The following is a 21,266-nucleotide window of genomic DNA, read 5'->3' on the forward strand; positions in this document are numbered from 1 at the left end:
TTAAGTGCTCTCCAAGACTTATAACACTGTATTCATTTTGAATTGTGTTTTTAAAATTCACTTACTGAAACTGTCTTGCTGTCCCCAAAGGTGAGAAGTTGTTTAACATTGATAACGGCCGTAACGCCCCCCTCCACTCCCCACCGTCTGAGCACTACACCATCATCTTCAACGTCTTCGTTATGATGCAGCTCTTCAATGAGATCAATGCCCGCAAGATCCACGGCGAGAGGAACGTGTTCGAGGGAATCTATCGGAACCCCATTTTTTGCAGCGTTGTGCTGGGAACCTTTGTTCTGCAGGTGAAACATGATCACAAAGTTAAAGAAATTATTTTTTAATAAGTCAGTTTGGTAGATTTGTTGCAAGGAGCTGTTTAGTCTTTGTAAAACGGATAGTTCTGTCTCTAAAATCTGATGTAAAATTGCTGACATGGACTCACCTGTAAACGCACATTAATACAATTGTGCATGTGCTAGGTTGCCACGTTGCTTAGCATGCGTAAACAGCCTACATATAGGTTCATAAATGGCATTACTTGGTCAGAATTGTATATTGTGTTACTGTTAATGATAATTTGTATTATTCATTGAATGTTGCCTCCATTTTATAAACGCTAAAAGCCACCTGAGGCTGCGGGTTACAGTGATTTTTACCATGGTACTCCGCTTTGCATTGTGTCAAACAACACCCCTTAATGGTGTTAAAATCTCTGTAACTCTCAGCCTCTTGTGGTATATTGCTTTATTACAGTTTAACTGGACTAATGGAATATACCTTGTTACAGATTATCATTGTGCAGTTTGGAGGGAAGCCATTCTCCTGTACAGCCCTCACCATCGATCAGTGGCTTTGGTGTGTGTTCATAGGGGTTGGTGAGCTGCTTTGGGGTCAGGTAAGGCTAATTCTTATTCTTAAAAAGTTTTCAAATGTCTTAAAATTATTTCCCAAAACTTAAACCCATAAAAAAAGTCTTAAATATCTTTAATATTGTTTGCAGTTGTCTTAAATTTTGAGAGGCTTCCAAAAATGCTACTTCACACAGCCAAGTTTAAGGGAATCTAAGGCAATCATGCAATATTGCATGTATCTTAATGAAATGGCGTATTGCATCAGAGCCACCTTAATTTCATTTCGTAATTATTATTTTTTTGTTACATTTTTTAATTAGCATTTGTCTTGCTAATTGTTTTATTGACATGTTAAAAGCAGTATTTCCAATGATTAACCCCTCTGTTTCATTATTTATTTTTATTTATTTTTTGCTAAATTGGTTTGAACTTTTGTTTTAATTATTTGTATTAAAAAGTCTTCGAATGTCTTACATTTAGTTCTATAAAACATGAAGATAACCTGTTACAGAATGTCTTTGTTGGTCACTAATCAATTTATCAATAGCTCTTTTGAGTCTCCCAAGCCTAAAGAAAGCCTAAATAGTCAGAAGAAAACATTTACAGATGACAAAGTGCATGAGATGGAGATGCACAAGCTTCTCAGTGGTGCAATAATGAAAACATCATAACAGGATGCACACGCGTGGGTGATTTTGAACATCTTTAGTTCCCTCTTCAATCCCACCGGGAGGGCAGGGGAGGGGGAGGGGGAGGTGAAGCTGTGTGTGATTTTAAACCTGTGGGAGGGATAGAGAGAGGCAGAGAACGATTGCAGCCACCTCAAAGTTCAGCTCTCAAAAAATGACACCAGCGTGAACCCAGTAGCACATACAATTCACTGTTTCCATCCAAGGGTTTTTTTGCGACAAAAGGTATAGCTGATGGAAACGCAAATTAAAATTGTCAAAATAATATTTTTCCGTTTAACTCTAGCGCATTGTCAGAAATGTATTTGTATTTCTTTTTTGTAATATTTGCCCCCTTGAAATTGATTATTATGGGTACTATTTACCTTATTAGGAAATTTTTCTAACTATATAAAACATGCAGTGTGTCATCCATTTATGCCAGATATTTTTATTATGTCAGTTAAGAAATAGTTCACCCAAAAAGTAAAATTCTGCCATCAGATACTCATGCTTATGTCATCTCAAGCTCGAATGAGATTTTTCAGACTTGTACAAAGATTTTTTTTAAGGATATATGATGCATTTATGTCTATACAATGCAAGTCCATGGGGTCCAAAACTTTCATGCTCAATAAAGGATATAAATGCATAATAAATGTAATCCAAACGACTCGAGAAGAAGATATGGATTAAACCACTCAACTCTTATTGATAACCTTTATACTGCCCTTGTCTTTTTTGGAGTTTGAACATTTTGGTTCCCATTGACTTGCACTGTATGGACAAAACCACATCATATAACCTTCAAAAAAATCTGTTTGTGTTCCGCAGAAAAAAGAAAGTCAAACAAGTATATTTGAATATTTGATGATACAGCATAAGGGTGATGAGAGAATTCTCAATTTTTTTGTTGAACTGTTCCTTTAAATTAAATTAATTTTACATTTGAACAATTCTGGTCGTTGCCAATACAATAAAATCAACATCAAATACAGAAGTACTGGAAAATAATGCACAAGTATCATAGTTCTGCTAGAATGCATTTTATATAATTGACCGGCCCTTATGTTAGATTATACAGCTTTCTGCTGTCTTCTGTCTTGGTAGATTTTGATTAGTGATCGACCGATATGGGTTTTTAATGGCCGATGCTGATTGATATCCAGAGAGCAGTGGCAGATAGGCCGATACAATGCAGATATATCGCACAATTTAATATAGTAAATAACAAAAACTTAAAATTGCAAAAAAAAGAATAAACTCTTATTTAGCACTATATTTACTCAATTTCCCACAAAACTTTAACTTTGTAAAAAAGAATCTAAAAAAATTATTATATTTTAAATAGTATATAGCAGTTTCTACTCATTTCTGTTTAGTCATCATAAAATTGTAATAATTAATTTGCCCATGAAGAAATTGTTAATATATTAGGAAGAAGGAAACAACAGTACACACAGTAGTCCAGCAACCATGAATGGCATGTGTACATTAACAATCTCATTTTCTCAAAAAACATAGAATTAATTCAATTGTACATACTGTGCATAGTGAATATGACATTTACTTATAGCACACGTGAAGCGCTTTTACTTTGAAGTTGCACTCACATGTTGTGCAGATCCAGCGCTAGCAGCAGTCTCCTGACAGTTTAAATGGCCTGGATTGCCTGCTTGGATTGTCATGGACTACCTGTCATGATTTGTGTATCAGAGGAACTTTTGATCTTGATCTTGAAGTTTTGATTCTGGCTGATAGAATACGTGCTTCAGAGGAAGATATTAGGTGAGTGCTCGACGGGAAGAAAACACTGGATTTTCGTGAGGTTCGTGAATGACATCTGTTTAAACAAGATATCTGCATATTTGCAAACGGTATATAGAGGTTTTATTGATATTTGCCTTTTACCATTATAAAAGAAAGTTAAAAGTGACAGGGAACTGCTGAGGAGAGGCTGATAGAATACGTGCTATAGAGATAAATAAATGAGAGCTCCACAGGACGCTGGATCTGCTGAAGTTGTGTGAGGTTGGTTTATTACATCTGTTTGAACGAGATATGTGCATATTTGCAGATGGTATACGATATTAGTTTTATTGATATTTGCCTTTTTATCATTAGACAAGACAGTTAAAAGTTACAGGGAACTGCTGAGGAGAGAGAGGGAGAATGAAACAGGTGAGCACATTAACATTATGAGCTCAAACGCGTCTGCCGCAGCTCTGATATGCGGACCATTTAAATGAGACTGTGTTGCACACCGGTCTGTTATTGTAGTAACATAATGGCATGTAACAACAAAACGAACCGTGACTGGTCCTTTACATGTCTCAGTCGGATCACATGCAAGCAGCCGTTTCTCAGCGCCCTCAAGAAACAAATCAGCCAAACGGAAAAATGAATCGGCAGATGCGATAATTACAAAATTCTGAATATCGGCCGATTTATCGGCCTCGGCGATATATCGGTTGACCACAAATTTTGATGTAAACTCCATTTTCAATCACTTCATCTACACATTCAACAACACTTGCCTCTGAGATAGTGAATACATAACAAATCTGACAGCTACAGTGTCTGCTTGTGTCTACAGTGATTACATAATAGATAATTTCCCTTTTTTCATTTGAAATACCTGGGGTATTTTTGTCACTTTCAGTGGCACCATTACCCTGTGGTCTGGTTAATTTCTGGCCCTGTTTACCGTAAATATAAAACTCCCCCCTCCACGACCTTACAAACATACATACAGAGACTGATGCATTAAGTTTGGTCATCAAGAGGACGAGGAAGTTACCAAGTATGGGTAAAGCCTTTTGAGCTGCAAGCCGTCTGCTCCTTCTGGCAATTGCATCACACATAAGCCACTTCCTACTGTGTCATCAGCTGGTGTTTGTGCACGTGTGTGTTTGTTTGTGCACACACACACATACGTAGCCTCATGAGCCAGCTGTTGGGAACTTAAACATATAAACATGGGAATGAGCAGCAGTGCACATATAAAATGTTCTCTGCAGTCTTGTTTCGAACAGCATCAACAGAGGCACCCGCAGAGAAGAGGCACAGAAATATCCACCTATTTTAGAGCCATCATAGTTGCAGGCTGCAGGGAATGGCATGTGCTTGTATTTGTGTGTATACTGTTTTGCAGTGGGGAGCCTACATACTAAACAAAACTATGAAATCGTAAGAACATATTTTTTTTTATTTTAAATGCAATTTATTATAACAAAACTCTATTGTGAATGTGTATCCTTAACTACACATTGTCCTATAAACATTCAACCAATAAGTGAGGTGTTGGATGTTATTTAAGTAATCCATTTAGACTGATATTAAACTGTTAACTTGTGAGTTGATCGAATAATTAAGATCCATTTAAGAGTCATTAGTTTGTGAACTGGAGTTGTTGCACTGTGCAATATTTTTACATTCACACTGCAGCTGAATGTGGCCCAATTTAGATTTTCTGTGCAAAAAGAAAAACAGCATTACATTTATCAAAGTTAAGACTTGCTATTTATAATTATTTCAGTTTTTTATTGACTTGCTTGCATTTATGTTTCGATACAGTTTGAGGAATTTGTTTTCTGTGCGAGTGATACAAGAGAACCGTTAAATAAATCTGCCTATTTTTGGTTCACACTTAAAGCACGTTGGGACAAAAATCAGATGCAGGATGTTTCCGCATTTCCACATATGAAAGTGACCCAGATCGGATTTGAAAATGTCAGATTCAGTGCACTTGTGGCTGTTCACGCTGTCATCCAATTAACAGATCTGTATCACATTTGAGTGAAAAAAATAGATTTGGGCCACTTTCAGCTAAGGTGTGAACGTAGCATATGTCTGTTTTTGCATGCAGCCATCGAAGAAGACAACGCAATAGAAAGACTTGTTGTCTCTTTAATGTCTTTGTATTATTTCATGGTACCCATTCTTTTTTATTTCATCACCTTCAATTCGTACTGTAAACTCAAGAAATGTATTTCTTTGCCATCGCAATCTAGATTCTGTAGTGCCGACTCTTAGATGCGGAGCTGAAAACACTGATGTGAATACATATATTAGCGGTCGCGTATTGGCAAAAAGTTTCATTACAAAACATAGGAACATACTGTCAGTTAATTAACTTGCAAAATGTTCAGTCACTGTAATTTCCATCAGGCTCTTTATGTCCTTCAGCATACAAAGAACACTATGATTGAATGCCATAACAATTCATTAAAACATTTGTGCACCACATCTGCTCTGCATTCCATTCTAGGAAACACATCCATAATCCCAACCACTGTGTTAAAGGGTCATGAAACACCAAAACAAATTTTTTGGGACGTGAACAGACATGTACAGGTTGCACATCACTGAAAACAATGATAGCACTCATTATGTTTGTTGTTAAGGGGAAAGTGGTTGTTTTTTCGTTTTATTGAGTCATTTCGTTCTTTCGGTTTCAAAACGGAAATTGAAGCAACATCACAAAAATTAGGTAAATGCATAAACTCCGAGTTATAATTGTTAGGACAGCACGTATTTACGTTGCTGGATTCTGAGAGTTTTTCCACATTATTCATGAGAAGGAACGCATGCATCCAATCACAGCGCTGCCTCATGCATGAGCTGGCATTACAGTGATACGATTTAAATCACACATAAGAATAGACAGTCCACAGTCCATAACTGCACCGAAGCTAGCATGTTTGTTGGCCGGCTGCTCTTGCGCTTCAAACGTGAAGCAGCTGTGTATTCCGGGTGTATTTGTGGAGGCTGTTCTGTGACTCAGTGTCATTTCAGCTCTATTTTTGAGTTACTTTACATCATGTTTCCGGGATTTACGCCCATTGTTTACCGGTGTAACGTCGTCATGACAATGGAGTTGAAATACTGAATGACTTTACATGGACACGGTTAGTTAGCGATTTTATCAACTGTAGAGCGATTTTAGAGTCATGATAAAACGTATTATGAAGTATCGTGGCTATACTTTTTTAAAACAGTGTGTATGTGCCTTACTGCCTTACTTCTTTAGAAAAATGATTTTAAATTATTTTCTGTGGCAATCAACATTATGCCACAAATGTTGTCTATAGAGTTTAACTTGTATTAAACCTGAAACACTCCTTATAAGAATAAATATCTATGAATTATTGTAAAGTCTCAAAGCAGTGCTGGTTTTGGTGGTAATGTGCTGTTCTCACTTCATTCTCAAAAGTTTGAACAAAATATCCAATTCTTTTTGCAGATTTGCAAATGATTCTATCGTCTTTACTATTCACACTTTTGTCCCATGATTAATATACAGCCCCAAACTCTTTTGTTTTCATCTTCATTCATAATATGAGGGTCAGCAGCCATTTCTGTTGTGTGTGTGTGTTTTTGGAAGTAGCTCTGCTTGACCCCCTTCCGTTTTCCCTCTTCCCGTCCACAATACCAGCCCACATATTTACATATTTTTCCGCCAATTTCGAGACTCGTTCACAGTCTGAGGTGCGAAAAATTGGGGATTAAGTAGGTGGGTTTCCTGACCCTTTAAAGAATATTTGATAAGCCACGGTTGCTATCACTTGACCCTGTTTTTTTTTCCCCTTGTCCTCCTCCAGCTCATCTCTGCCATCCCCACTCACCATCTCAAGTTCCTGAAGGAGGCCGGTCACGGCATCCCCAAGGACCAGTTTTCAGAGGAGGTGCTAACCGAGGGTGCGGATGAGATTGACCATGCTGAGATGGAGCTCCGTCGAGGGCAGATTCTGTGGTTCCGAGGACTCAACCGCATCCAGACCCAGGTAAGCTGCTCTTTGATTTTTACTTCAGCCTCTCATGCCTGTCTCTACCATCAAATTCCCATCAGGAGTGGGTATAGACCTTATTCATGCTAGTGCCATCTTTGATTTTTAATGGAAATGACAACGAGGCTGCGCGGGATAGACTTACAGTCTCTTCAGTGGGCTGTACTGCAGTTTAAAGTGTTTTTGGATCGTTCTGCGGACAAAACATTGATAAAATATCTGTCCAAGAACATTCAGTATACAAAGAACTCCGGACAACATGAGTTGTGGAAAATCAGATGTGATCTAGGAGCTTTATACAGCTTTATACTATACGTGCCATTGAAGAGACGGTAAGTCTATCCCACACAGCCTCGTTTTCATTCCCAATAAAAATCAAAGATGGCACTAGCGTGAATAAGTTCATGGATACAAGGGTAATGACCTACACAAAACCCTGCCACTGTAGGACTTGTCTGGATAAATTGTCTATGCTCTTTGGCAGCTCACTGTTAAAAGGTGTGTAGTTTATCTGTGTTTATGATTTGACCATGTCAGTATATACATTTTAACCTATATATGTATTTAATAGGTGAAAGGGAAAAAAACAATTCACCGATGCATCACAATACTTTTAATACAGGCATAAAAACTTTGTGCACACTCACAGTATGTTTACCATTTACCCTAGTCCTTTATTTCAAATGGTACATGTATTTTATAGGGGTGGGGGAAAAATCTATTCACTAGTGTGTCGTAATTCTTTCTCAAACAAATCAGCATTGATCTACACAATAATCGTAAGTTTAAAATAAATCACACATACACAGAACAAAACATTACATTTCGAGATAAGTTCCATATGGTGTGCAACAGCACAATATACGGTGTGCTGCACATGTACCACAAAATGGTACTCTCTGGTATTTGTGCAAACATATGCCTTCTGATTTAAAGTTTAACAGCCAAAGTATTACATGTAAACTTGTGTCATATGCAAAGCTTGCCAAAGATTTTCACCCCTACACTGTTGCTGAAAGTTTGAGATGCATCTACAGTCACTTTACTGCAGTGCCCTCCGAGTGTTCTGATAGATTCATCATGGAAAACCATCTCCCTTAAGACTGAGCACAGACTTGTGAGCTGCTTTGGTGGCCCAGTTTAAAAGCAGCACGTGCCCTGGAGACAACAAACACGAATTACCAGTGAGACAGCCCATGTCTCGCTCACACAGAGCCTGCCCAGAGATATCTGGGGTCTAAGAGGAACTCTGTGTTCAGGGATTCACATACAGATCATATTGGCTCTGTCTTTAGGAATGCAACATTCACTCTTTCATTGGAAGATGTACGAGAATAAGACCTTGCATTTTACTCTGTTTATGAAGTGCGTGTGGGAGGATCTCCTTTCAGTTTCCATTGGCTTCATACATGACACAGTGTTGCTTCTCACTAACAATGAGTGGATTCAGTGAGCGGATTCACAGATGTATTTATCTGAATCCTTCAGGAGTGTTTGTGCGTTTGTGGGCGAGGATTCTGAGAAGGCGTGAATGAGAATATTCTTTATGAAACACTGTGGAAAGGGCGTTAAACCTCCCACCGAAGAGTTTGAATGTGTTCCACAGGCTTAGATTTATCCCTCTGGATTTATTTTGCTTGTCTCCACTTTGAAAAAACAACATATTCACTTTACCACAATCTAGTTGTTAAGAGTCTCAGGGGTTTGTTTTTGTATGTAACTTTCTCTGTGTTAAAATACTTTCTCCTATCCCACCTTAATATGCAGAGACAACTATAAGTAAGCCAATCATTGGTTAATTTTCTTGATAACTAAACACTGTGTCTCTGTGGCATTATGATAATTCCTCTGTTTGTTTTGAGTGAACCGTCATGAGAGAGATCAAGAGAGACAACCACATTGACTCAACCAATGGAGTGAGTTTGGGGCGGGACTGTATGTTTGTTTGATCAATGGCAAGCAGGGGGCATATTCAGAAAGATTTTTTGAAAACTATTTTTATTTTTCGATTTTGTTTGGTGGTGCAGAAATGACATACTTCAGCTTTAAGAGAGGTGTAATTTCGCTTTCAGTGTTGCACCAGGTCATGGAGAATTTACGTTCCTGAACTGTTGCCTTATGGGAGCATTTGAAACCTACCCTCTTTCTCTCTCCATTCTCTGATGCAACTCTCATTATGTCATTTGGGTGTTAGGAATTAACATGATGTATCAGAGAGATAAGATGTATCTCATCTGTGAACTGTGAAACGTGACAATTCAAATCAAGAGCCTACAAAGAATCCTGTAATGAGTTACTTGGTGATGGTTAAGATATATCAAAGAACCTTCTTAAATCAATTTGGCTATTGATTTATCTTATCACAAATCTAATCCAGTTAATCTTACAAAAACAGTTTTGAATATATTAGTAAAAAAAATTCATTTAATTATATAATACTGGACTAAGTATGTTAGTGCATAAAATTCATGAAATCTTAAGGGTCCAGAATCTTGATGAAAAATAAAGAATCTTCCCTTTTCCACTTCATTTCTTTATTTTATTTTGTATCTGTTAGGCAGTAATGTGTGAAACAGGAGGGGGAGTTTTAATGTGTATCTGCCCTGAATATGTTAAGACCCCTGTTGTTCAAGATCCCCATCCCTGCTAATTCTACCAGACTTTCCTACAAGCCCAGTTGAAAAAGAGGCTGAATGCTCTTCTCACTCCTTCGTCTCCCCTCCTCCCTCCTCCTCTTATTCCTGATTAGAAGCCAACCAGCTGACAGCAAAAACACTGCTCAACTAATTAGCTCCTTATCTCTCCCCCTCGCCCAAAGTCCCACCATCCCACTTTTAAAATCCTTCTGGAATTCTATTTTTTATCTGTCATGCATGGTTAGTGGTACACAATAAAAGAAATAATTGGCACAAGTACAGTTCAAACTAATCAGTACTTCATAGAGCTAGTTTCCTTTGCTTTTCATTTTCATGGACACTTTCACAGCCTTTCCTTTCTCATAAAAAAAAATAAAAAAAAATCCCCCCACATTAAACTTTCCTTTTTATCTTCCTGTGCCAGCCCCTCTCCTGCCTGACAGACTCAATACTAACTGAACTTTTTATTTGTTGGGGGAGGGAATGTTCTCTTTTTTTTCCAGTAACACATTTATCTGCTCTAACCACGCCTTTTGGGTCTTGGTCTTTCTCTACCTCCCTTTCTTCCTCTTTTTCCCCTCGTCCCTGTTCTTTGCAGATGGACGTGGTTTATACATTCCAGACGGGCCAAACGCCGGTGCCTGGGGCCCTTCGTCGCCAGCCCTCTGTGGTCAGCCAGCATAACGATGCAAAAACTGTTTCTAGCCCCACCCATGTGGGGATTTCCTCTTCTTCCCTGTCTGCCAACTCTGCCGCGGCTGCTGGGCCACCGGCCCCTGCTTCTTCTACTACAGGCAGTGAGTGCCACATAACACGCCGGCAAACTAGCACTGCTGCTGCATGATGGCCATGCTGAATGCCACTGCACTGAATGCTTTCATAACCTGATGGATATGCTGCAGTAACGACTCTTCTACTCAGGGTTCCCACAGTCCCACAGGGAATTTATAAAGTGATGATTTCCAGGACTGAAAAAATTATGGAAATTAATAAAACTTAAAAAGGAATTGAAAGGCCATAGAAAATTCTTTAGTAAAGAGTTCTAAAATATTTAATTGGCTAAAAATGTAAAGGGAGTTTTTAACATTTGTATCCAGTAATCGTGCATGACTGGAAAAGTCATGGAAACAAATTGGTCTACAGTGTGGGAACCTTGTCCACCCATCCCTTTCTGCCTTTTTGGACTGTTCTTCCTTTCACTGTCTTCCTCTATCCCTATTTTTATTTTATTTTTTCATTTTCTTGCCTCTTTTTATTCTCACAATCTCTGCACTAAAGTCTAACCATTCTCTTCCCTCTCCATAATTTTTCTTTCTCTTTGTCACTCACTTTGCATTTCTTCCAACGTCTGAACCAGTGCATGATGTGTGATTTGAATATGGACAGCCTGGCTGATGACTGCATGCTTTTGAGAGTTACCACAGGAAATATAATCCCAAACATCTCTTTTATTAATTTTGAAATACTGTACGTCCAAACTCCAGCTCTATTTAAAACAACAAATATGCTCTGATTGGCTGTGGCTTTGTTACTTTTACGCATACTTTCACTTTCAGTGAGGACAGAAAAAATACTTGACACCGGGAACTTGATGTCACATCTAGTTAGGATGAGGTGTTGGGGCTAAACACCAGATCAGTAGAAGGTTGAGAACTGGGGTTTAATGCAGGTCTTGAATTACCCTACAATACCACCCCTGTACTTATAATGAAACAGTGTGGTTAGACTCTAAGGGGCACAATGTGCTGAGCTGGCTAGTAGCATCTAGACGGTCCTGCTTCTTATTGTTGACCTTTATCTTTCCCACATGGATGATGTATATTGTTGACCTGCACGGCACGTTTATTGTCTGACCAACTGGCGCTCCGACTTGCACCCTCGCAGTCCTTTCTGCTTTCCGCTCTCACGCTCTTTACTTCAATCTTCTCCCTTCTTTATCTCGCTCTCTGCCTCTCTTTTTCTCTTGCGCCATCTCTCTCTTTCTCTTTTTAACACCAGCCCTTTCCCTTTTTCACAACTACCTTTCACACATCTTCTCTCTCTCTCTCTCTCTCTCTCTCTCTCTCTCTTAAACACAGTCTTTTTCTCTTTGTCTCTCTTTCTCTCTATCTCTCCTTTGCCTTGCCAGCTCCATCTCTCACTCTCATATTTTCAGCCCCCTCATCTCACCTTGTGTCTCCTACTCTGACACCACATGTTATACTTTGTCTCCATCTCCCTTCATTGATATTCTTGGATGAGCTATGAGTCATAGGATGTTTTTACCAGCTTTATTTAGGTTACATCAGTAGTGCTTCTTGCATCACACAGTTGAATGTGCATGTATGTGTTTGTGAAGGCAGCAATTGCGTCAGAGGTTTGATGAACTGTAGATGAGAGAGATCCAGATGCAGGCAGTTGGAAAGAAATAAAAAGGTTTGACTAGAATCAATTGAAAATATTTATTTGAAGATTGAAGGACAGAGATAGTCCAGCTATGGAAATTGTTCTTGATTTTGTAAGTGGTGCTTGCCCATGCAAACGTCAACACCATGATGCTAGGGTGTTATGGGTGGTTGCCAGGGCATTGCTATGCAGTTACTAAGGTGTTCTGAGAGTTTTTGTTGTGTCTCTATGTGGTTGCTAGTGTGTTGTGGTCAGTTACTAGTTCGTTGGCCAAAGGCCCAAAATGGGTGTCATTTAAAACCGGGTTCCTATGAGTCCAGGAAAACCTGGAATTTTCCAATGCAGTTTTCCAATAATGGAAAAAGAGAAAAATACCCAAATGTCCTGGAAAATATTTTAGGATAATAAAGTAAATCAAAATGATATACAGTTATGTAAAATCAACTTCAGCTTCATGACATAATATTGATTACATATAACTTAAACATTTTAGTAAATACGGCAACTTTTACTTACAAATATGATATACATGTTACTTAAATAAACGTAAAAATTTAAATGAACATTATTAGAACATGACATGTTTGAATTTTCCTTACAAACACATGATTAATCATGTTCTACATGACATACAGAAGCCTCCCACAGAAACTTAATGCATGCTACATGTAGGTAGTCTATGAGACAACGTCACCTTGCGTTATTGGCGGTAGAAACAAGGTATAGAGCTGCACACGCAGACTTCAACACTTGGTGCACCATGACATTGAAAATCAACAGATAATTGTTTTGATCATGAATGGTAATTTTGAGTAGGCTGCATAAAACAAGAAGTTACCAAACCGTACAACACCAGTAACAATAAAAACAGTGTAAATATATTTGCAAGCAGTGAAACCATGCTGGGAACACCAGCTTCGTAAAATGTAATTATTTTATTAACCAGTGAAATTTACTCAAATTAGCAAATAAAAATGACAAAGTTTTCTACTTTAGGATTTATACATGAGGAAACATTGTAAAGATAACAAACAATTATAAATAACATTTACTTATAAGCCAGAGCATTCATATTTACATGTTTGAATGTAGAATTTACGTAATATTATCAAGTTCACGGTTTAACTTATAAATGTAGAAAGTACTTAATCTTTTTTGCTATATTTACTTCACCTCAAAATATTATTTTTTTTCAGTATAGGCTGCGTGTGCAGCCATAAACAGAGTAGCTACAGTATGCATAGCCTACGGATGAACTAGGTTTGACACAGAAGTACAAATCTTCTTTTATTTAGCTGTTTACACTCTTATCCACACTAGAACAGCGTTTTTCTCCACCGAAAACTGAGATTTCAAAAACATTGTCCATAACCGCATACTTTTGAAAAACGTTTGCTAGGAAACTGAAATGGAGGGTTCAAACTTCTTTTCAAATAAATGGATTAGTGTGGACATGGCTGAAGTCTGAAGCCTAGATTTCACTTGGGTCCCTTATTCAATCTAAGTCTATGAGATTTTTGTCACCCGTTTTATAGTCTGACAGGTGAAAAATAATCACCTAGAAAACCTCTTCTCAACAAGCCATCTAGTTTAAGTTACTGTATCAGTAGCACAAACGTTACGGGACAAATTACAAAGTTTAATACTTAGGGTTAAGGCTTTGTTCAAATCCAGAACTATGAGAATTAGAGTACTAGTGATGCTTGCCGTAGAAAGCACCGCTAATAATTATGCACCTTTGGAACATATTAGGTCTGCAGTAGTTTTATGGTCAGCCAAATTATGATTTCAGAACTAGCTCATGACTAGTGAGAATTAATTTGTGGGAGAAAATGTGGGAGGGTGGGGGATAAACAAATGACTTCAGCCTGCTATCACTGTGTTTTTCATGGGCTTCCTTTTACACAGTCTCTCCTCTCCTCATTTTAGTTGGTCTGTCTATGTATAGAGGATATGTCTTGAGAGGAGTTTGATTGATTTGAAATAAAGCCACAGTTGCTTTGTTGTCCTCTAGGATGAGGTAGGGAGGTCCGTTTCTTTATCACTCACGTTTCTTTCTGATCAAGCTCTCTGACATGATCTGACATGTAGCTTGGATGTATTCACCTTATGCGCTAGAGTAACTAGTGCGCAGCCATCCTGAAAATTTTGTCTCTGAACTTCCGTTCTAGCGGTCGCTATATAGATATCTATGGTGTTGATGTCAAAGTGTAATTAGCTAGCGAAGTGGATTTACAGGTTATAGAGTTGTCAAAAGTTATTATGAGTATTTTAAAGTGTTCAGGGGAAGCAGAGTGGGAAGATTTTAAAACAAGCGTACTTCATAAATACACAAGATCCTACCAATGTTGAAATCATGAAAATTGCAGGAGGGCAAGATTAGTTTTTGACATTTTAGCAGGGTCTCTTAGAGGCAAGGAGCATATGTTTTAAAGCAGTAGATGCACATGCTATTCATTTTAACACTCCGTCTAGTCTACTAATATTCCTGGGAGATCTGCTTTTATCGTTTGGACTTTTTCCTTGTACACGGAATTCAAGCTGAATTCAAACTAAATGACACCCTCTGGCAGAGATAAGGGTAACTTGACTTGTTTGGCACCGGGCATGGATCTCTACTCTCCAAGCGCAACAGCCTGTCAAAACTCATTCTGGTTTAGTTACCCACAAGACTATCTGACAAACTGTCCTGCTGGCCTTCTTGCCACTAATGCTCACTATGCCTTCACATGCATCTCCAGAGTATACTTGCCTCTTTTTGTCTTCTTAATAAATTGGAGATGTTCTACGGCAGAATAAAGGCCTGCATACTAAGTGCTCAAGCTTTTATACCCTTTATGCTCATTAGTAAACAGTTCTGTTGAGTCATAAATCAAGAACCCAAATTGAATTTGTTTTTGCGCGCGCGCGTGTGTGTGTGTGTCTGTGTTTTTGTGTGTGTGTGTGTGTGCTTGCACGCTTCACTTACTGACAAAAGCATCTTCTCTTTTCTTTCTATGACTGCTGACAGCTCTTGACTTCTCCATGCTTAATTTCACCCCATCACTGGTCTTGCCTATTTCACAATGTCAAAATTCTACCAGTAGAGGCGGCCCGGCAATATAAGCATGATGTATAACACCATTTGTTTATTATTATTATTATTATTGTGTTAGACAACCATTATATATAAATGAATAAAAATGGATATTTCATAATTTTTATTCACCCTCATGTCGTTTCAACCCTGTGTATTATTTTATTTTTTCCATAAAACACAATAGATGTTAGACAGAATGTCCGAGAAGCTTGTTTCATACAACAAAAGTAGACCGTGATTTTGCGCAACACTCCAAAAGGACAAAAAAGCAACATGGAGGTATCATAAAAGTGGTCCATATAACAGGCACTATATTCCAAATTTTCTGAAGACATAGGATATAGCTTTGAGTAAGAAACAGACATAAATTTAAGACATTATTCACTGAAAATCTTCTATAGCTGGGTTTCCATAAAATGTTTCACATTTTTTAAGCACATTTCTAAAAATGTAACTAAAGTGCAATGCAAGTCATTGCAAGTTTCCATCACCTGCGTCAATCGCAATATCTTGAGGGAGCCCGCCTTGTCATTATGGAATAGCTGAATGACCTCCTTGCTTCAGGGAGAGTTGTATTTGCGGTATTGAAGCAGTTGTATATTGTTTTATTTCATGCTGACAGGAGATGCTGCAGATTGAGTGTAATGTCTTATATAATGAGGGCTGAAATGGCTGTTATGCCCATACACTGCCAGCCTCTGTATGCCTGGGAGCACCTGTGTTAAAATTGTTCTCCGGATTGTAAAGATCCACTTTAACGATCAGCTGTGGGTTAAACACTTTCGAATGTCAAGGGCTATGTTTAAATAAATGTGTACCAAGGTCAGACCTTTGGTTCATGTGCACAAATGGTCAAAACATTCCATCGTTTTGCGAATGGATCACCTTAAAAGCAAATTTTGAGAGTTTAGGCTCATATCAAGCTTTTCGATTCATTGTGTTCAACAGTTTGTCATTGATGCCCAGTGCCATTTGTTTTCATTTGACCGATCGCAACGAGATCGAATGAAATAAGTATTTTAAAAAAAATGCACATTATTATCTGCTCAGCCTCACTCTTATTAATCAATAATTTTTTGACAAAATATAAATACTGGATAGAAATGCTCAGTTAATCCAGATTATTTAATACTTCCTGTTGTAATTCACTTAATCCGCTTCCCTTTCCATGTTTGCCAGAGATAGATCAAGGGTTAGTAGGAAAGCCTGACATAGTTAGAAACAGTAACTATGATGGACGAGTTCTCAGCGGAGGGTCAATTTCACAACAAGTTCCTCCTCATTTTCACATTGAGTAATTGGAATGCCTGTTCTCTAACATGTTATTCTCTAACAGTTCATTGTTTCAATTGCTATATCAGCCAGCCCTACCTTCCGGCTTATCATTAAAGTCTACAAACATACACATAACATGCCTATCATGTCTTGTGGTGGTTCTGTGTTTGCTGTGATTTTGTTTTTATTGTTTTGATGCTTGTGGGTTGATATAATTGTGTTTCACTTGTGGAGTGTTTGATTTTATGCTATGCATGATTTCCTCATTCACTTACCCCTAGTCGATCTTAGAAAATGCATTATATTTGTGATTTGTAGTTGTGATTTGTTTTTTTATTTTATTCCTCATTCCCATTTTCTGTACTGTGTGTGTGTGTGTGTGTGTGTGTGTGTGTGTGTGTGGGCAGGTTTAAGTGGTTTACGAACTTTTTTTAGTTTACAAACTGGTAATTACAAGGGTATTATGCTATAAATGTGGTTTATGAGGACATTTCTAGTGTCCCCATAATTCAAATCGCTTAAAAAACGTACTAAACAATGTTTTATTGAAAATGTAAAAATGCAGAACGTTTTTTTGTGAGGGTTAGGTTTAGGGGTAGGGTTATGGTTTGGGGGTAGAATCTATAGTTCGGACAGTATAAAAATCATTATGTCTATGGAGAGTCCTCATAATGATAGCTGCACGAACATGAGTGTGGGTGGGTGTGTGTGTGGGTGTGGGTGTGGGTATGGGTGCGTGTTGTTTTTATTAGTTTGTTTATGATTTATATTTCATAAGGAACTTCATAGCTATTGTGGAGATGTTATCATATATCACCAATTACCATTTTTTTGTCTCCCTGAAAATTGAATGCATCCATTCCTACTGCTCGCATGAAGCGTACACCATGCCAATGTAATCCATCTAATTCCCTTTTTTCTCTTTTTGTCTCTCCTCTCCAAACTTCTCGCTGCAGATTAAGGTGGTGAATGCATTCCGTAGCTCCCTGTACGAGGGCCTAGAGAAGCCAGAATCCAGAAGCTCCATCCATAACTTCATGTCCCACCCTGAGTTTGTACCCCTCTCTGAGGAGGAACCCCATGTTTTCCAGATTGATGTGAACTCTGTATAGATCGAGCCCATCTCCTCCTCTTCCAGTGCTGGGGTTGGCTCTGTCTGACCCTCCCACCACCCTTTATTCTCCAGTCTAAATGTCATTGCCCCAAAACCTTTCTTGACATGTGCACCGGACACTTCTCCAACGACAGTTACTCCAACGACTCTGGTGGAACACAGTGAGCCCTGCTGATGCACATCTGAAAGACAGCACCTCCAGTGGCCGTTGGGGCGACCACAATCCTTTTCCTCTCTTTTCAGACGTCCTCCATCTCCCTCACCTCCCCACCCCTCTTGACTTGCACTGTGCTGGCAGCAGCAGCGCTCTGTAAGTACATGGGGCTGTTCTGCAGCCCATGTGAGGAGTGGCCTAACTCACACACTAGAGGGCGACGCTGCAGCAAACATTTTCTCATTTTTATATTGTCACGTCTCTGGTCTTGGGTAATGCTGTAATTGTTTTTGTTATTTGTTTTCAGGATTCTCATTTACATATTTTGGGTTTTTTTCTGAAAAAGCCAAATGTGTTCATGCACTCAGATGTACAAGATGAAGTGCACATTCTGTTTGGATATTCATTTTTATTATATATATATATATATTATTTTTTTTTTTTTTAAACATGGCAGTTCCGTTAATCCATTTTTAAAAATGGCTTTATGTCCTAATGGACAGTTTTAAGGAGTTCAGACACACTACATTCTTGCCATTGTTTCAGACATTGTCAGAAAAAATGCTGTCAGGTTCATTTTGGGTGTTCTGTCACTTTATATGTACAGATGTAAGGCTGCTATAGTAAAAAGTTAGCAGAATAAAAGATGCTATAACCTATTTAATCACCATGTTAAGAATACCTGATTGGCTCTTGTGGGGGCAGGGAGGGTTATCCTACATCATCTCATCAAATCACACCCAATAGGCATCTCTAGTCTCTTGTTAGTTCATTTAATGCTTATCTGCCTCAAAACAAAGTTCCAATGAATGCCCCAGCTAATTGACCAAGTACTTTATCAAAGGTACAGCACATCACCATAGCGTGCATGTATCTGTCTTTATCTGTGTCTGATTGTATGAGAATGGGAATTGTAATGCTTCTCTTTATGGTCTAACAACTAATGCATTTTCTTTTTCTTTTAACATCTTTCAGAGGAAAAAAAAAAAACACAATAGAAGTAATTCAAATGTATATGTGTACTTTAAAACTAAAACTATTGAGTCTTTTTCACATCTTGATCAGCTCTGCAGTTAGGTATTCTGTTTGTAGTCTAACATCAGGCTGGGCTTCACACAAGCTCCAAGAGGGTGATCAGTTACACAAATGGCACTGGTAAAGCTCCAAAATACCATCCCTAAACTTATCCCAGAAGTGCAAGGACACTGCACGTAGTTAGCATGCTTTTCATATTAAAATGAAAGAGAAAGAAAACACACACAATAACATACACCTTTGATGCAGCATGGAGCCTCTGTTGGACCCTGTGAGCTCTCTGTTCGGTCTAGAATGTGGCCTCTATGACATGTGATTTTGATTAGCCGAACCATACTACTGCCATAGCCCAACCTTCCACGCATACCAGTCTAGGTTAAATAGATTCCTCAAATTACACCTTTTCTACTTGCACAGAGCCATATTTTATAGATTGTTCTTTTATATCCCATTGTTTTTGCAGTTTATTTTATATCTCCAACCAAATTCAAAAACACAGAGAGTCACTGCCTAAAGAAAAAGACAAAAAATAAAAAAAAATGTTAAAAAAAAATAAAAACTCCAAATGCCCTAAATGGACAACTTTAATGTTTACGGAACGGTTCCACAGCAGTCATCTGATGCTGTGCTTCCCCCTACTGGCAGTCTTTATTATTTCGCTTAAGTGGAACATGGTGCATTATTGTGGGGAAGCATGCATTTCATATAAAACTCAATGTTTTGTTCCTTTTTTACAATTGTTCTGTATTTTTATATTAAGTACTTTTTAATATTTTGGAAAAATATAAATATAGGTGTATAGGCCAGAAAGTTTGGTGGCATGACAAATTAGCAAAATAAACAGAGTACATATTGCAGTTATATAAATAAATGAATAAATATTTATGCCACGTTTGTAACCACATGGGATGTGAGATTTGATGTCAGGGCTGAGAAAGTTATGTGTTTACTGCAAGTCAATGTTCTGGTCAAGTTCTCATCAGAAGAGTGAGCATTTATTGGCTTGCATCCATAGATAGATGTCCTTATGTGCTGGCCATGGCAGTCTTTACAATGTATTGCTTGTTATGAGGTTACACAGAATTAATTCATGAGACTACTTTGGGAAATATTAATTCAAGATGAAGATAGTTATTTGAGGTACAAATATACTGTCTTCAAACTCAACTAATGTCTTTAATGCTCTTTAGATTGAAACTATATTGTAATTTATTTTCTGCAAGAGATTTGTGTATAATACACTGGCGAATATTAGGCTATCTAAAATGTACATTTTGTTGACATAAAAGACAGAACATTTTTAACTACAATTTGTCATGTTCCATGAAAGGACAAAGGATGTATCTGACTTCTTGTGGACGCAGTCAGTGGTTTCCAATTAGAGCTTTTTAAAGAATTCTGCCAAAGTGTTGTTTTGTACAGTCAGTTCTGACTTATGTTAAAGATTGTTCAACGTTTGTTTAATCTTTGTTCTCCTTCCACAACGTTTGATTGTCATTGAAATAGCCTAATTGGACTGCATCTATATTCAGGTTCCAGTAATTACAGTAATTACACAGCTGTAAATGATGGGTACATAAAAAACAAAAGGGGGAATTGATCAAAGCCATTGTTGTTGAATTTATTCTATTTTATCTGTTGTTCCCTCCTTAACTTTAACAGCTCTGAAGGACAATTTGTTACTGCATATGTTTCTCTCTTGCATTGTTTAAACAGAGAATTGCTTCAAGGTGTTGTGCAATAACTGAATTTTAACACATTGCTACTCTACTGAAGTTGTCTGACAGCTCTTGTTTGGTTTGGTTGGGATGGGATGGGAGGAATGATACACCACAGCTGTAAATAAAAGTTTGTGTTCTAAAACTGGAAAATAACAGATTAAATTATAATATAAATTATATTCATAATTCATGAACTAAGTATTATATGAATTCAGAATTGTATTTGATTGCAAGTGGGGTTAGTGGGGAAGCAGTCAATAGAAAATCATTTTTCTGTAATTCATAAGAAACAGTAATATACACTGGTGTTATTTTTGTATAAACATAATATCATCAACTGTATGTGGCATGCATTACTTATAAACAAATTGGTGGTTCAAAGCAATATGTACAACCTGGTGCGATTGGTATTTTGGTGTCCTGTGTAGCTTAAACCATGCTGTACTTGGGGAAAAAACTGCATTGGGAAAAAAAAGCATAATTGTTTAATATATGTGTTCAGTGTTCTGCATGATTACATATGGAATGAGGCGTCCCCAAAATGTTTACTTGTTTCCGA

General features: G+C 37.8%; 1 protein-coding gene across 8 annotated transcripts in view; it reads left to right on the forward strand.

The window, feature by feature from the left end:
* Positions 1-18,610, forward strand: part of LOC127427794 (plasma membrane calcium-transporting ATPase 3-like) — a 124,758-nt gene extending 106,148 nt beyond the window's left edge. For 4 of the 8 annotated variants that reach the window (XM_051675570.1, XM_051675573.1, XM_051675571.1 and 1 more), the window contains 5 exons: positions 91-302; positions 788-895; positions 7,123-7,305; positions 10,543-10,741; positions 17,640-17,786. In XM_051675570.1, coding sequence (XP_051531530.1) covers positions 91-302; positions 788-895; positions 7,123-7,305; positions 10,543-10,741; positions 17,640-17,644 — 707 coding nt within the window. In that variant the 3' untranslated portion in view covers positions 17,645-17,786. Of the gene's footprint in view, positions 1-90; positions 303-787; positions 896-7,122; positions 7,306-10,542; positions 10,742-17,639 lie in introns of those variants that run through there. The other 4 variants (XM_051675574.1, XM_051675575.1, XM_051675576.1 and 1 more) reach the window with 3 other exon arrangements.
* The last annotated feature ends 2,656 nt before the right edge of the window (positions 18,611-21,266 follow it).

Source organism: Myxocyprinus asiaticus, chromosome 37, assembly GCF_019703515.2.
Source record: "Myxocyprinus asiaticus isolate MX2 ecotype Aquarium Trade chromosome 37, UBuf_Myxa_2, whole genome shotgun sequence".
NCBI classification, from domain to species: Eukaryota; Metazoa; Chordata; class Actinopteri; order Cypriniformes; family Catostomidae; genus Myxocyprinus; species Myxocyprinus asiaticus.